At 38.0% G+C, this 18,270-nt stretch overlaps 1 protein-coding gene across 1 annotated transcript in view; it reads left to right on the top strand.

Moving 5' to 3' along the window:
• TRIM37 (tripartite motif containing 37) overlaps nt 1-18,270 on the top strand; it is a 131,042-nt gene that overhangs the window by 13,773 nt on the left and 98,999 nt on the right. Inside the window, exons 7-9 of the mRNA XM_052658014.1 lie at nt 244-367; nt 1,185-1,252; nt 14,693-14,817. Of these exons, the coding sequence (XP_052513974.1) occupies nt 244-367; nt 1,185-1,252; nt 14,693-14,817 (317 nt within the window). The remainder of the gene's footprint in view (nt 1-243; nt 368-1,184; nt 1,253-14,692; nt 14,818-18,270) is intronic.

Here is an 18,270-nt window from a genome sequence, read left to right as displayed (position 1 = left end):
GCAGTTTTTTGTAATTACATATCTTTTCTGTTTAACTGCTAAAATATTATGTACTTTATTATGTTTTAATTGTTTAAAATTTTTTTGAGTTTCCTGTTGTATTTGAACAATTAAAAAGTGTTATTGGCTTATCGTTTTTAAAGAGGAAATTAAATGACTTTAAGAATTGCAGTGATTATATTAAAGTCCATTTACTTCTATTTGAATAATTCAATTAAAAGTTTTTACCTGTTTATTTTCTAGGAAAGAAATGTAGAAGCTGTAAGAAATGCAAAAGATGAGCGTGTTCGGGAAATCAGAAATGCAGTGGAGATGATGATTGCACGGTTAGACACACAGCTGAAGAATAAGCTAATAACACTGATGGGTGAGTTTTCTTGTGTACGTGGGGCTTTGAACCTCCTTGAGATTTGAATCAGAAGAGCAAAAGTTGATAAGTTATAGGTTGGGGAAAGATCGCTTTAAAAAAGAATTCTTCTATTAATTGTTCCCTTGTGTCAGTTAACATTATACCAAATTGATATGATTTCTGCTAACGTCATGGGATATGCTTCCAGCTCCTCAGACTTTGTGATTTACGAAGAAAATGGTCTGATTTGGCAAGTATGCCTGTACTGTTATCTTTTTTTTCCTTAATCATGTAAAGCAGTTTCTTCCTTCCTTTACTATAATAATTCATTTATCCCTCCATGTTTCCAGCTTCTTTGAGACTGTTTTCCTCTCTGGGCATTCTTTTTCATAGGTTTCTTTTTATTCAAAGAACATACCTCTTGCTGACATTTAATATACAAATGGTCCACTTACTACATTCTTCTTTTTAGGCTGCTCTTAAATTTGGGGGGAGGAATTATTTCAGAATGGTTGATTGATTAAATACTTTTGTACATCTTTATATTCCTTAAGAAGCAATAACATTAATTTCATTACAGAGTATTTGTCGTCATATATTTCTTAGAAGGATTTAATAGAATTACATTGCATTTTGTCTCTTACTGTAGTTAGTGTTGGTTCTGAAATCCTCTTTTCAAAAATACTGTAGTTAAAATTCTGAGAAATTTTTTAAGATAGCTATAATGAAGACGTTTTGCTTACTTGAGATTGATTTCTTATTGAATATGTTCAATTAATTTCATTTTCGAACCAGTAACGAGCCTGAATGTTCATCTTTTGCTGTTTTTAAATAGGTCAGAAGACATCTCTGACACAAGAAACAGAACTGTTGGAATCCTTAGTTCAGGAAGTAGAGCATCAGGTAATGGAATATTAAATTACATGAGATAAAGTCTTTATCCTTTTTTTGTTCATGTAGTTGAAAAGTTTTTTGGTTTTGTTGTTTTTTGACAGTTTATATAAGGTCAAAGATCTGTGGATCTGTGTGCTATACTAGGGATTTTTATGAAATAGGAATCAGCTGATTCAGTTCCTGCATCATGTTTGGGAACTAGGTAAAAAAGATTTTTTTAAAAAATATTTATGTGTTGGTTGTGTTGAGTCTTAGTTGCATCGTGTGGGATCTGGTCACATAGATTCTCTAGTTGTGGTGTGCAGAGTCAGTAGTCTGGCCGGCAGGTTGGTTACTCTGTGGCATGTGGAATCTTAGTTCCTAAGACAGGAATCAAACCTGTGTTCCGTGCACTGCGAGGCAGATTATTAACCACTGCACCACCAGGGAAGTCCCAGTAAAATAAGATTTATTTTGTTTTTGCAAAAATGGAATTATTTTTACGGAGAATAATCGATATGAATCATAATGTATAGATTAAAGTCTTCTGACATTGACTTAATTGGTGACTTCAAGATACAAAATTATTGCCGATTACTAACATGTTGTGATCCTTAGGCTAAAATTAGCATTTTTATTTATGAAGAAAATTTTTATTCAATACCAAATAGGTAGTAGGCGTTGTTTTAGATGCTTAGAACACAGCAGTGAACAAAATGGCAAAAAGAAAAAAAATCTGTCCTCAAAGACTTTATAATTTTAGATTCAGGGTAGGTGGGGATAAAGTCTATAGTGAATGAATAAATAAAATGAATTAAATGTATAGACATTTGATATATTTATCTGTCTTGAATTTGGTTTTTAACATTCTTTAATTCTTGTGATACACAGCTGTCTCATGCGATTGTTCTCTTAATTATCATCCTGGGGATTCCCTTCATTTCTGTTTTAGGTTAAACCCTGTGTTTCCTGATTTCCATGGCTTCCTGCTCTTGATTTACACGGCTTCCTGCTCTTGATTTACACATTTGTTTTGGAATCACACTTCCTCTGTGGCTTTTATGAAAGAGTAATCAGAATAAGTTTTTTGAGACTACATATCTGAAAATATGTTTATTCAGTCTTTACACTTGATTGACAGTTTGGTAGAATTCAGTACATAAATATTTATTTATATATTCTTGTTTTTCTCTTCAGTGTTTCATGCTGCATCGTTTGCGGAGTCTTACTTTACTGAGCAGGGATTGAATGTGGGATGTTGGCAGTGAAAGCATGGTGTCTTAACTACTGTAACTACTGGCCTGCCAGGAAATTCCCCAGTATTCCAGTTCTTAATTGTGCATGTTGTTCTAGAGAACAGAGATTTTTCTCTCCAGAGAATAGTCAAATAGCCATCTGCTGGAATGATGGGACAAATTTTTTAAACCACATGTAGTGAAGTAGGGATGGGATCTGAGGATCTGTGCACTTTTTTTTTTTCATTTAACAGTGTTGTTGAAGGATAATTGACCAAAAAAATAAGCTGCATGTATTTAAAGTGTGTAATTTGGTAAGTTTTGACAAATGTATACCCCTGTGAAACCATTACCATAGTCACAATAGTAAGTTTATTCCTCCAAAATTCTTTGTGCCTCTTTATAAACTCTGATTCTGCTTCTTCCAATGCTTCCCTCTCCAGGTAACCCCCAATCTACTTTCTGTCATAGATAAATTTGCCTTTTCTAGTGTTTAATATAATTGGAATCTGACCTAGGCTCGATCGTTGGGCTGGGAACATCCCCTGGAGGAGGGCGTGGTAACCCACTCCAGTATTCTTGCCCAGAGAATCCCATGGACTGAGGAGCCTGGCAGGCTGCAGTCCATGTGGGCACAAAGAGTTGGACACGACTGAGTGACAAAGCACAGCACACACGTTTTATGTTTGATTTTTTTACTCAGCGTTATTTTACAGTTCATTCATGTATCAGTCAGTTCAGTTCGGTTGCTCAGTCGTGTCCGACTCTTTGTGACCCCGTGGATCGCAGCAGGCCCGGCCTCCCTGTCCATCACCAACACCTGGAGTCCACCCAAGCCCATGTCCATTGTGTCGGTGATGCCATCTAACCATCTCGTCCTCTGTCGTCCCCTTCTCTTCCTGCCCTCAATCTTTCCCAGCATCAGGATCTTTTCAAATGAGTCAACTCTGCATCAGGTGGCCAAAGTATTGGAGTTTCAGTTTCAACATCAGGCCCTCCAATGAACACCCAGGACTGATCACCTTTAGGATGGACTGGTTGGATCTCCTTGCAGTCCAAGGGACTCTCAAGAGTCTTCTCCAACACCACAGTTCAAAAGCATCAGTTCTTCAGTGCTCAGCTTTCTTTATAGTCCACCCTCACATCCATACATGACTACTGGAAAAACCATAGCCTTGACTAGACGGACCTTTTTTGACAAAATAATGTCTCTGCTTTTTAATATGCTATCTAGTTTGGTTATAACTTTCCTTCCAAAGAGCAAGCGTCTTAATTTCATGGCTGCAGTCACCATCTGCAGTGATTTTGGGGCCCAGAAAAATAAAAGTCAGCCACTGTTTCCACTGTTTGCCCCATCTATTTCCCATGAAGTGATGGGACCAGGTGCCATGATCTTAGTTTTCTGAATATTGAGCTTTAAGCCAACTTCTTCTCTCTCCTCTTTCACTTTCATCAAGAGGCTCTTTAGTTCTTCCCTTTCTGCCATAAGGGTGGTATCATCTGCAGATCTAAGGTTATTGATATATCTTCTGGCAATCTTGAGTCCAGCTTGTGCTTCTTCCAGCCTAGCGTTTCTCATGATGTACTCTGCATATAAGTTAAATAAGCAGGGTGACAATATACAGCCTTGACGTATTCCTTTTCCTATTTGGATCCAGTCTGTTGTTCCATGTCCAGTTCTAACTGTTGCTTCCTGACCTGTATACAGGTTTCTCAAGAGGCAGATCAGGTGGTCTGGTATTCCCATCTCTTTTTATTGACTATGCTAAAGCCTTTGACTGTGTGGATCACATGTATCAATAGTTCTTTCCTTTTTAATTGCTAGGTAGTATTCCATTGTATGTGTATGCCACAATTTGTTTTTCCATTCAACTATTTATGGTCATTTGTTTTGCTGCTTCTTTTTTTTTTGTTCTATTGGCATATAGCCAGTTAACAATGTTGTGATAGTTTCAGGCGAATAGCAAAGAGATTCAACCATAGATAGACGTGTATCCATTTTCCTTGATTTGCTTTCTGGTTTTGACTTTTACAAATAAAGTGGCAATGAAGATTCATTTACAAATCTACATGGACATATATTTCCTTTTCTCTTGGGTCCGCCTAAGATAGAATGGTAGATATATGATTCAGGTTTTAATAAATGCCATCTATTTTCTTGAAGAAATTGTATCATTTATATTTCTGTCAGTAGTCTTTGAGAGTACTAGTTTCTTTACATTCTTGTTAACGTGTGATATAGTCAGTCTTTAATTTGAGGTGTTCTCATAGAAATGTAATAATATTTCATTATTGTTTTATTAGGTTGGGGCAAAGGTAATTGCAGTTTCAGACCGTGATTTTTAAATCATTATAACTAGGTTCAAACACGTTTTTATTAATTAAAATAGAAACCATTACAATCAGCACATTTTTGCCAACAAGAAATAAGTTTATTTCTGTAGTGTAAAAATCTGTGCTTCAGTATTCAGTGAACTCCTGAAAAGCATTTTGTGCCTCCTGTTGGTTGAGGAAGCATTTTCCCTGCAAAAAGTTGTCAAGATGTTTGAAGAAGTGGTAGTTGGTTGGCAAGAGGTCAGGTGAATATGGTGGAAGAGGCAAAACTTCATAGCCCAGTTCATTCAACTTTTGAAGCGTTGGTTTTGTGATCTGCAGTCAGCATTGTTCTGGAGAAGAATTGGACCCATTCTGTTAACCAGTGCTGGCTGTATCATTGCAGTTTTTGGTGCTTCTCATCATTTTGCTGAGCATACATCTCAGATGTAGTGGTTTTGTTGGGATTCAGAAAGTTGTGGTGAGTCAGACTGGGAGCAGACCGCCAAACAAGTGACCGTGATCTCATTTTGGTGCAAGTTTGACTTTGGAAAGTCCTTTGGAGCTTCTCAGTCCACCCACTGAGCTGGTCATTGCCAGTTGTATAAAATCTACTTTTCGTCGCACATCGCAATCTGAGAAGTGGTTTGTTGTTACATAGAATAAGAGAGGACGACACTTCAAAAACGACCATTATTTTGATTTAAGGTCAGTTCATGAGGCACGCAGTTATCAAGCTTTTTCACCTTTCCAATTTGCTTCAAATGCCAAATGACTATAGAATAGTAAATGCTGAATTCTTTAGCAACTTCTCTTGTAGCTGTAAGATCAGCTTTGGTGGTTGCTCTCAATTGATTGTTGTCACCTTCCGATCGCTGGCCACCCATGCTCCTCATCTTAAAAGCTCTCATCTCCTTTGCAAAACTTCTTGAACCACTGCTGCTCTGTACATTCGTTAGCAGTTCCTTGGCCAAATGTATTGTTGACTTTGCAAATTGTCTCTGATGCTTTATAACACGACCCATTTTGAACTCGAATAAAAAAATCACTCAAATTTGCTTTTTGTCTGACATCATTTCTGTAGTTTAAAATAAATATAAATTGCAATAAGTCTTTAGCGAAAAGAAAAAAACCAAAAAACGAGAAATGAGCATTAAAGTGATGTGTAGCATAATGACATTTATTTAAGAATGTATTCCAATATCAGATAATAAAGTTTAACAATATAAAACCGCAATTACTTTTGCACCAACCTAAAAATTCTCCAAGCCAGGCTTCAGCAATACGTGAACTGTGAACTTCCAGATGTTCAAGCTGGTTTTAGAAAAGACAGAGGAACCAGAGATCAAATTGCCAACATCCGCTGGATCATCGAAAAAGCAAGAGAGTTCCAGAAAAACATCTCTGCTTTATTGACTATGCCAAAGCCTTTGACTGTGTGGATCGCAATAAACTGTGGAAAATTCTGAAAGAGATGGGAATACCAGACCACCTGATCTGCCTCTTCAGAAACCTATATGCAGGTCAGGAAGCAACAGTTAGAATTGGACATGGAACAACAGACTGGTTCCAAATAGGAAAAGGAGTACGTCAAGGCTGTATATTGTCACCCTGCTTATTTAACTTATATGCAGAGTACATCGTGAGAAATGCTGGTCTAGAAGAAGCACAAGCTGGAATCAAGATTGCCAGGAGAAATCAATAACCTCAGATTTGCAGATGCACCGAAGAATTGATGCTTTTGAACTGTGGTGTTGGAGAAGACTCTTGAGAGTCCCTTGGACTACAAGGAGATCCAACCAGTCCATTCTAAAGGAGATCAGCGCTGGGTGTTGTTTGGAAGGAATGATGCTAAAGCTGAAACTCCAATACTTTGGCCACCTCATGCAAAGAGTTGACTCATTGGAAAAGACTCTGATGCTGGGAGGGATTGGGGGCAGGAGGAAAAGGGGATGACAGAGGATGAGATGGCTGGATGGCATCACCAATTCGATGGACGTGAGTTTGGGTGAACTCCAGGAGTTGGTGATGGACAGGGAGGCCTGACGTGCTCCAGTTCATGGGGTTGTAAAGAGTTGGACATAACTGAGCGAGTGAACTGGACTGAACTGAATAATTTACAGTTGCCTGTGACTAATGATGCTAAGCATCCTTTCTTAAATTTATGTGTCATGTATCTTCTTTGTTGAGGTATCTGTTCAGATCTTTTTGTTGTTATTCAAATCTTTTGGTCATCATTTTATTGCCTTGTTTGTTTTCTTACTGAGTTTTGAGACCTCTTTATATAGAAAACAAGATCCAAGTTCTTTATTAGATAGGTGCTTTGCAAAGATTTCCTTCAAGTCTATGGCTTGTCTTTTCATTCTCTTAGAAGTGTCTTTTGAAGGGAAGTTTTAAATTTTAATGAAATACAATTTATCAGTTTGTTCTTCTGCTGTAATAGCTAAGAAATCTTTACCAAGCCCAAGATCACAAATGTTTTCTCATATGTTTTCTTCCAGAAGTTTTATAATTTTGGGCTTCATATTGAGGACTGTGATCCATTTGGATCTATTTTTTGTGTATGAGGTATGGATCCAAGGTAGTATTTGTGTTTTAATTTGTACATGTATGTGACCATCCAGTTGTTCTAGCACCATTTGTTGAAGGCCAGACTTTCTCTACTGAATTGCCTTTGCATCTTTTTCAAAAATTAATCCATATATACGTTACTTACTCATTTGTTTTATGCCACCACTGCACTGTTGCTTTTGCTTTTTATAATAGTGTTGTAAAAAGTAAAAAGATTAAGAAGATTACTGTTGCTTTTTATAATAAAATAAAGTAATAATAAAATAAATAATAAAGTAATAAGTAAATAAAAATAAAAGTAAATAAAAAGTAAGTAAAAGTAATAAATAAATAAAGGAATAAATAACAAAATAAAAAGTAAAAAGATATGAAAAGATTACTGTTGCTTTTTATAATAAAATCAACCCTGAATATTCATTGGAAGGACTGGTGCTGAAGCTGAAGCTCCAATATTTTGGCCAGCTGCTGTGAAGTGCCAACTCATTGAAAGAGACCCTGATGCTGGGAAAGATTGTGCGCAGAAGGAGAAGAAGGTGACAGAGTATGAGATGGTTGGATGGTATCCCTGACTTGATGGAGGCGAGTTTGAGCAAACTCTGGGAGATAGTGAAAAACAGGGAAGTCTGGCATGCTAACAGTCCATGGGCTTGCAGAGTCAGATATGACTTAGAACTGAACCACAACAAAAAGTGTTAACTCTCTAACTTTGCGCTTCCTTTAAAAAAAAAAATTTTTTTTTATCATCATATGAACTTTAGATTCAACTTTATAGAGATTAACATTTGTACCAAAAAAATTTTTTTTTTCTTTAAAACTTACTTTTTTTAGCTGTTTTGAGTCTTAGTTGCTGCAGGTGGGCTCAGTAGTTGCCGAGTGTGGGCTTATGGCACGTGGGATCTTAGTTTCCTGACTAGGGTTAGAACTTGCGCCCCCTGTATTGGCAGGCAGATTCTTAACCCCTGGACAACCAGGAAGTCCCATGTTTTGGGGTTTGGTTGGAATTACAGTGGATCTATATAGCAACTTGGGGAGATGTGGCATTTTAACAATCCTGAGTCTGTTTCATGAAGAAGACTGCATTTATTTCAGCAGTGTTTTGTAACTTCTCAGGGCACAAGATTTTCACATTGTTGGATTTTTTGGCATTTCAGAATTTTTGAAGATAAAAGATGAGTTTTTTCCCCCATTATTATTATTATTTTGGGGATATAGTTGTTGTACAGTGTTGCATTAGATTCTGCTGCGCAGCGAGGTGAGTCCACTATATGTACACATATACCCCTTCCCTCTTGGACCTCCTTCCCATCTGGGTCACCACAGAGCATGGAGCAGAGCTCCCTGCGCTATGTACCAGGTTCCCAGCTGTTATACAGACACATGTATCAGTCCTAATCTCCTGCCTCGTGTCCCCTGCCACTGGTGTTCACACATCTGTTCTCTATGTCTGTCTCTATTTTTGCCCGCAGCAAGGTCCATCTGCACCATTTCTTTAGATTCCACATATATGGGTGATACCTCATTGTGGTTTTCATTTGCATTTCTCTAATAATTACTGATGTTGAGGATCTTTTCTCATGCCTGTTGGCCACCTCCTGTGTTGTTTTTGGAGAAATGACTGTTTAGGTTTTGCACTGATGTTTTGGTTGGTTGTTTTTTTAATATTGAGCTCCACAAGCTGTTTGTGTATTTTGGAGATTGGTGAGTTTTAAATTATGCCCTCTTCAGTGTTTTGGAAGAAGTTGTGTAGAACTGGTTAATGTTTCTTTCTTAGGTGTTTGCTAGAATACACCAGTGAAGCCATTTGAATCTTGTTTTCTTTGTGGAAAGAAAGAAAACAGGAAGTTTTCAGTTTCTTTGTAGATACAAGGCAGTTTTTGTGACTTCCCTAGCAGTCCAGTGTTTAAGATCCCCATGCTTCCACTGCAGGGAGTACAAATTTGATCCCTGGTTGGGAAAGTAAGATCATGCATTCCTCACAATATGGCCAAAAAAAAAAATAGGGCAGTTCATGTTGCCTTCGTCTTGAATGAGCTTTCATAGTTTGTGTCTTTCAGGGAATTATTCCCTTTCATTTGAATTTGCTGAATTTATTGGCATAAAATTAATAATAGTCCCTTATTATCCTTCAACTAAGTAGTGGTTTTGTTTTTTCTCTGTTGTCTTTTTGCTTTAAATTCTGTTGATTTTTATTTTGATCCAGTTATTATCTTTCTTTTGCTTCAGTTCAGTTCGGTTCAATCGCTCAGTCATGTCTGACTCTTTGTGACCCCATCAACTGCAGCACACCAGGCCTCCCTGTCCATCCAAACTCATGTCCATTTAGTCGGTGATGCCCTCCAACCATCTCATTCTCTGTTGTCCCCCTCTCCTCCTGGAGTCCTTCAGTCTTTCCCAACATCAACTCTTTTCCAGTGAGTCAGTTCTTCGCATTAGGTGACCAAACTATTGGAGTTTCAGCTTCAGCATCAGTCCTTCCAATGAATATTCAGGACTGATTTCCTTTAGGATGGACTGGTTGGATCTCCTTGCAGTCCAAGGGGCTCTCAAGAGTCTTCTCCAACACCACAGTTCAAGAGCATCAGTTCTTCGGTGCTCAGCTTTCTTTATGGTCCAAGTCTCACATCCATACATGACTACTGGAAAAACCATAGGCTTGACTGAATGGACCTTTGTTGGCAAAGTAATGTCTCTGCTTTTTACTATGCTGTCTAGGTTGGTTATAGCTTTTCCTCCAAAGACCAAGTGTCTTTTAATTGCATAGCTGCAGTCCCCATCTGCAGTGATTTTGGAGCCCCCCAAATAAAGTCTGACACTGTTTGCACTGTTTCTCCATCTATTTGCTGTGAAGTGACGGGACCAGGTGCCATGATCTTTGTTTTCTGAATGTTGAGCTTTAAGCCAGCTTTTTCACTCTCTTTCACTTTTATCAAGAGACTGTTTAGTTCTTCTTCACTTTCTGCCATAAGGGTGGTGTCATCTGCATATCTGAAGTTATTGCTATTTCTTCCAGCAATCTTGATTCCAGCTTGTGCTTCATTCAGCCCAGCGTTTCTCATGATGTACTCTGCATATAAGTCAAGTAAGCACGATGACAATATGCAGCCTTGCCTTTCCCGATTTGGCACCAGTCTGTTGTTCCATGTCTAGTTCTGATTGTTGCTTCCTGATTTCTCAAGAGACAGGTCAGGTGGTCTGGTATTCCCATCTCTTGAAGAATTTTCCACAGTTCCTTGTGGTCCACACAGTCAAAGACTTTGACATAGTCAGTAAAGCAGAAATAGATGTTTTTCTGGACATCTCTTGCTTTTTCTGTGATCCAGCGGATGTTGGCAATTTGATGTCTGGTTCCTCTGCCTTTTTTAAAACCAGCTTGAGCATCTGGAAGTTCACGGTTCACATACTGTTCAAGCCTGGCTTGGAGAATTTTGAGCATTACTTTGCTTGCGTGTGAGATGAGTGCAATTGTGTGGTAGTTTGAGCATTGTTTAGCATTGTGTTTCTTAGGGATTGGAATGAAAACTGACCTTTTCCAGTCCTGTGGGCACTGCTGTGTTTTCCAAATTCGCTGGCATATTGAGTGCAGCACTTTCACAGCATCATCTTTCAGGATTTGAAATAGCTCAGCTGGAATTCCGTTGCCTCCACTAGCTTTGTTCCTAGTGATACTTCCTAAGGCCCACTTGACATCACATTCCAGGATGTCTGGCTCTAGGTGGGTGATCACATCATCATGATTATCTGGGTTTTGAAGATCTTTTTTGTACAGTTCTCCTGTGTATTCTTGCCATCTCTTCTTAATATCTTCTGCTTCTGTTAGGTCCACCATTTCTGTCCTTTATCGAGCCTTTCTTTGCATGAAATGTTCCCTTGGTATCTGATTTTCTTGAAGAGATCTGTAGTCTTTCCCATTCTGTTGTTTTCCTCTATTTCTTTGCTCTGATCACTGAGGAAGGCTTTCTTATCTCTCCATGCTATTCTTTGAAACTCTGCATTCAAATGGGAATATCTTTCCTTTTCTCCTTTGCTTTTGCCTTCTCTTTTCACAGATATTTGTAAGGTCTCCTCAGACAGCCATTTTGCTTTTTTGCATTTCTTTTTCTTGGGGATAGTCTTGCTCCGTGTCTCCTGTACAGTGTCATGAACCTCTGTCCATAGTTTATCAGGCACTCTATCAGATCTAGTCCCTTAAATCTATTTCTCACTTCCACTGTTAGGAATAATAATCGTTAGGGATTTGCTTTAGGTCATACCTGAATGGTCTAGTTGTTTCCCCTACTTTCTTCAATTTAAGTCTGAATTTGGCAATAAGGAGTTGATGATCTGAGCCACAGTCAGCTCCTGGTCTTGTTTTTGCTGACTGTATAGAGCTTCATCTTTGGCTGCAAAGAATATATAATCAGTCTGTTTCGGTGTTGACCATCTGGTGATGTCCATGTGTAGAGTCTTCAGTTTAATTTGCCCTTTCTCCCCTAAAATGTTAGGATTGAAGCTGGAGTTAATGATTTGAGATGTTTTCTGCTTGAAGCACATTCTTAAATCCTTTGTGACTTTTTTGACACATGGGTTCTGCAGAAGTATGTTACTTAGGTTCCAAATTTTGGGGATTTTTCTGATAGTCTATAATGTCAGGTAAAGTTGGTTGATACTGATGTTCTAGTGCACTATATCCTTGTGGATTTTTTGTCTCCCTTGTTTGATAAAAACAGTTATTGGGGGGGGTATTCAAATTTTTAGCAATAATCCCAGAATTTGTCTATTACCTCAGTTCTGTTGTATTTTGAAGCCATATTAGTAGAAGCATAAACATCTAAGATTGTTATATTCCCCTGATGAACTGTTTCCATTATCACTGTGAAAGACCTGTTTGCTTTCAAATCTAGTTTATTTGATATAAAAAAGTCTTAGCTTTCTTTTAACCAGTGTTACCATGTGATATCTGATTCCATCGGTTTTCTTTTAATGTATTTGTTCCTAAATGTGTCTCGTAGGCAATATACAATTGGGTCTAATTTTTTAACCCTTTCTGACAGTCTTTGACTTTTAGCTGGGATGTTTCGTGTGCTCATTGATTTGGTAAAGTTTGAATCTGCTATCTTGCTGTTTTCTTTGTTTTGCCTGTTCTTTGTTCCTTTGTTTGATTTTTTTTTTAAATTTTTTGGTAATTTTTGGATTGAGTATTTATTTTATCCTGTGTATTGTCATTAGTTGATGACACTGTTATCTGTAATAATAAATGTAAATGGATTGGACTTCCTTGGTCGTCCAATGGTTATGAATCCACTTGCCAGTGAAGGGGATATGGGTTTAGTCCCTGGTCTAGGAAGATTCCACATGCCATGGGGCAACTAAGCCTGCGTGCCACAATTACTGAGCCTGTGCTCTAGAGCCCACGTGCCGCAGCTCCTGAAGCCTGCCCACCCTGGCACCCGTGCTCCTTGACAAGAGAAGCAATGCGAAGCCTGTGCACTGCGACTAGAGACTAGATCTGCTCGCTGCAGGTAGACAAGGCCCGCACCCGGCATCCAGCGTCCCAGTGCAGCCAGAAGGACATGAACGAAAAAGGAACTTCATAACCAGTCAGCCTAGGAACAGTGTGAGAAAACACAGTTAAAGCCCACCTCTGTTGCAAACAGAAATGCCAGAGTCTTAAAGTGCTTGCAAATCAAAACCAGTAGGATATGTAGTAAAAGAAAGCAAGACTTGGTAGAGTTAATCAAAGGAATGTTGCATTATCAGAAAAGTCACTTGATTGTAACTCAAGGGACTGGAGGCGTTCCACAAGAACATGTAAGTAAAAATAATTAGAATGATATTAATTTTAAAAATAACATTCAGTTATATTTGATCCTCATTCGTTGCCAAATTATTCGGGAAACTAAGAGTAGAAGGAACTGCCTTAACCTTATGAAAAATGTCTGTTTAAAAGTCTGACTTTGGGGAAAATGAGGTCAAAGGGCTACACATAGTATACATTCAATAAATAGTTGAATAAAAGTTATAAATTTTGGTATTTGATATCAATTATGTAATATCATTATTCTTAGTGAACTGTAAGCAACTACCTTTTAAAAGACATAACCCAGTTGTAGTGGGTTTTGCGAATATCATCCATTTGGCACTTGATAGTGTATTAGTTTGCTGCTGCTACGTCGCTTCAGTCGTGTCCGACTCTGTGCGACCCCATAGACGGCAGCTCCCCCGTCCCTGGGATTCTCCAGGCAAGAACACTGGAGTGGGTTGCCATTTCCTTCTCCAGCGCATGAAAGTGAAAGTGAAGTTGCTCAGTTGCGTCCAGCTCTTTGTGACCCCTGTGACCCCATGGACTGCCGTCTATCAGGCTCCTCCATCCATGGGATTTTCCAGGCAAGAGTACTGGAGTGGGGTGCCATTACCTTCTCCGATTAGTTTGCTAGGGCTTCCATAACAAAGACTAGGAGGCTTAAACAACAAATTTATTTTCTCAGTGTTCTGGAGGCTGGTAGTTCAAGATTAAGATATGGGCAGGTTTGGTTTTCCTTGAGACCTCTCTCTTTGGTTTGCAGATGGCTGCCTTCTCTTTATGTCCTCTGAAGGACTTTTTTCCAACTGTAGTTACATTCTGAGGTGCTAGTGGTTGGGGCTGCAACATACAAGTTTCGGGAGGGGATACACTTCAGCCCATAGCAGGTATTTACAGAGCTGTCTCACAGCTTCATGGTTGATGGAACAAACCTAGCAAAGCCAGCAGCAGTAGATACGACTCCAGTTTTACACAACAGACTCTTAAGCCACAAAGCTGATGTGTGGCAGGACTGGGGCTTTAAACTGGTGGCTTGAGTACAAAATCAGTATCTTTTAACTACCGTGCTGATTTTGCTAAAGTTGAATGTCTCACTTTTTACCTTTACTTTGACTTAATCTTTCGCAAATTGATAGAGGTTAAGACTTTTTATTTCTCAGTTTCCTGGAGTGTGATTTGAGAAATCCTTGTTTGAAGGTCATTGACTTCTAGGGGTTTGTTCATTTATATACATAATGGCTTCACTCTACCACTCTAAAATATACATATATAAGATACACAGATATATTGTAGTTGCTTAGAATTGGATTTATGCCAGTATACAGAGAGAGAAAAATACATTAAAATCAAATACATTTACTGAATAACTTTACTATTATAATGGGAATCAATAAACCTAGATCCTTTACTTATTCTTAACTTTCAAACCCACTTTGAAAGAATCATTGTATTTTTCTTCATGTCTTTTTTTTCAGTGTATAACCAAAATAACTTCCATTTCCTTTAAGGATCTTGGGTGTGCCAGTGCATAATAATTTTGTTTATTCAGACATTTTTTTTTCCCTCACACAGTTGCGGTCTTGTAGTAAGAGTGAATTGATATCTAAGAGCTCAGAGATCCTCATGATGTTTCAGCAAGTTCATCGAAAGCCTATGGCATCCTTTGTTACCACTCCTGTTCCACCAGACTTTACAAGGTACAACACTTTTTTTTTTTAAACTTTATATGCAAATGAATATACTTAGTTTCAGAAGAATGCTATTACTGGGGACTTGCTGGCAGTCTAATGGTTAAAACTTCCTCCTTCCACTGCAGGGGTGTAGGTTCCATCTCTGGTTAGGGAACTAAGATGCTGCATGCTATACAGCCAAAAAGTTAAAAACAAAGAAAGAATGCCATTGCGGACAACTTGAACTCAGATAGTTCTCCTTGGCCGAGAAGTCTCCATTTCTTTGTGAATTAACAAATCAGATATAACATTTATATACTGTTCAAGCACTGAATATTATTAAAAGGACTAGGTATTTACTATTGTAAAATAGATTTGAGTCAACTAAGAATGTTCATTAATATTCTAAGGCTAACTCTTTGATAGTGTGGTCAGCCATTTCCGTTTTGAAGATTCCTTTTCTGAAGTGTTCCCCCAATACCAGTGGAAGATAACAAGTGTTGGCATAAATATCACATATTAGGAAAACACTCTTACAGTTCGAAGTCAGGTACATGGATCTCCTATATCAGAGCCAGCTGAAGTGTTTCTCCAAAATGCAAATTCCTAGGCTTGTTCCCTGATAGTCTGGAGACAATATTTAGGAAATAATCTTGAGCACCCTGAGTAATTCTCCACTAAAGTTTAGGAACCATTGATGGAGGTAAACTCCTATGGTAATACCATTTAGGCAAGCAACTCTGTTTGACTTCTTGAGTTTCACTCTCTATCACATCTAGTGATTGTTTTGATTTCTTTTTCCTTTCTAATTGCCCAAGGAACTCAGAACCCCAATAATCTCTTTCCTTTCACTACCTTCTTTTTTGGGTAATGATAGAAGGAACCAACATTGGGGTTAGGTGGGGGAGGTAGGACAGGCATTTATAAAGAGAAAACCACCAAGAAATTTTTTTTTTTTTTTAAAGTCTGATAATTAGGGAGTTGAGGTCACTTTAGAGTCCTCTCTCTCGCCAATAAACCTTACTGTCATACTGGAAAATTTGGCTTTTAACTCTTATTTTTATTAGAAACTCAATTTATGATTTACAGTATAAAAGAAGCAGGTGTTCATCTGTTGCAGAATAGATCAGCAATGAAGAGAGAGCCAAATAAGAAAGTCTAGCATTTATGGATATTAAGTTATGGAGGAAAGTTTAGGTATGCAAAGCATTGGTGCTTGTTTCTAAGCTTTGAGCTCAGGGGACTGATTACGTCCCATTGGTTGATGATTTGTGATAAAGCCACAATGTAGAGTAAAAGGTCATTAAACAGTTAATGTTGTTTATAATATTAAAGATCATCTCTGCTCAGCACTTTTGTAAGTGCTACATAGGAGACATGGAATAGGAAGTAATAATCTTACTGGATATATATTCCATATTAAATGGTAGAGATTATATATTAAAATCAAGTATTTGTTACTCAATTATGTCAGAAATTCTAAGATGAAGTCTAGTTAGATACTGATGTGGTTAAGATGACTTCATAGCCTGGAAAGGAATTGTGTAACAACTTGACAGATACTTAGAATTTCATTGGGCAGATGAGAATAGCATATGTGTGCATAAACAAAAATATGAGGCTGTAAGAAGCGCTGCTATATTTGGAAGTCAGCAGAGAAATCATTTCAACCGGAATTTGAATGGCTGTATTGTTTTGGGGCATTTAAGTCCTCTCTGAGTAGGGAAAATACAGTTCTCAGTCCATAAAGAGTTTTAGTTTCTGGGGAAAATGGTCAACTTAGGATGGAAAACTAGTTTTTATGTAGCTGACCAGTATGTTTTCTTAAGGGAACAATGGATACTAATACTGTTCTTCCCTTTGTTTATTAAGTTATGATGAAGTTTCTGGGCTAAAGGTTTGCAAATCAATATTTTTCAGATTATTAGATTAGAGGTGTTTTGAGGCTAGCCTCTCCATGTTCCATGAACTTTCACTGATATCATCCTGAGACACATCTAGTCATCATAAAGACCAGAATAGAAGAGGTATAGAAATAAAAGCTTGAGAAGATAAACCTGTGCCTAATTTGTAGGCAGAATGGTAACACCATTATGATTGTAGATAACCTCTGAATGAGTGAACATGATGTGAAAATACTAATAGTTAAAGGTGGTAGAATTGATAGATGGTTTAGCAGTCACTGTGACTTTGTGTGTTTGTATAAAGAATGCAGAAATAAAGTTTTGAGCAAATATTTCTACCAAATTACAAAATTTTTTCAGCAAATATTTGTAAATATTTCATCTATTCAGTGAATATTTGAATGCCAGCTATGTCCCAGGCATGTGCTGGGTACAAGTAGAGAGCACAGTCGAGAGTTCTTATTTCTTCAGTTATGATTTAGTGAAAAAGATAGGTGATTGAGGCAGGAATAAAATAAAATGTGATCACTATTGACAGGGGAAGTGTATGTGTCCTGTTTTAATGCTTCCCTGTAGCACTAATGTTACATGTATCTGAAAAGTTTTCAGTGAAAAACTGTATGTATGTAGGAGTACATCACAGTACCCTAGGATTGATCATTATTCCCTGTGCTCTGAATGGTATTTTTTTCTCCACAAGTGAGAGCCATACTGTACCCTCTTGGTCAGTAAGCTTTAGCGACCTATATGCTTTAACTTGTGGATCAGGGGTACAGAATCTTCTTGCAATGCAGGAGACCTGGCTTCGATCCCTGGGTCTGGAAGATCCCCTGGAGAAGGGAATGGCTACCCAGTATTCTTACGTAGAGAATTCCGTGGACTGAGGAGGCTGGTGGGCTACAGTTTATGGTGTCACAAAAAGTTGGACACACCTGAACGACTGACATGCTTTAACTTGGTCTTCCCTGGTGACTGAGACGGTAAAGAATCCGCCTGCAATGTTGAGACCCAGATCCTATCCCTAGGTTGGGAAGATCCTCTGGAGAAGGGAGTGGCTACCCACTCCAGTATTCTTACCTGGAAAATTCTATGGACATAGGAGCCTGGTGGGCTACAGTCCATGGGGTTGCAAAGAGTTGAATATGACTGAGCAGCTTTCAGTTTCTTGTTTTAGCTTGTAAGCTTTCTGCCTCACACGACTGCAAGTTAACTGTATCATCTCCATCCTCTATTTTGTGTTTTGGCGAGCCCTTTGGCTATTATAGACTGATTAAAAATATGACAGCATTAGTCTGGTCTGAGAACAAAACAATAATAACAAAAACAAAATATATCACAGTGGATATTCAGGATATGGTGGAAGAACAGTATGAAGATCAGCAGGCAACTGGGAATTGGTTGAAGTCTGTAGACATTATAAAGGATTTTTTTGATTTTTTTTTTTTTTATAAAGGATGTTTAGTGGGAGAACTGACCAATATTTGTGTGATCAGAAGTTGCACAAAATTATGGCCAAAAACATATTATTAATATAGTTAGTAGTTAGTGTTAGTTGCTCCGTAAGGATTAACTAGAC

This window comes from Budorcas taxicolor, chromosome 19 (assembly GCF_023091745.1).
Source record: "Budorcas taxicolor isolate Tak-1 chromosome 19, Takin1.1, whole genome shotgun sequence".
NCBI lineage: Eukaryota > Metazoa > Chordata > Mammalia > Artiodactyla > Bovidae > Budorcas > Budorcas taxicolor.
The sequence above is the reverse complement of the archived record's forward strand: the minus strand, read 5'-3'. Positions and strand labels throughout refer to the sequence as shown.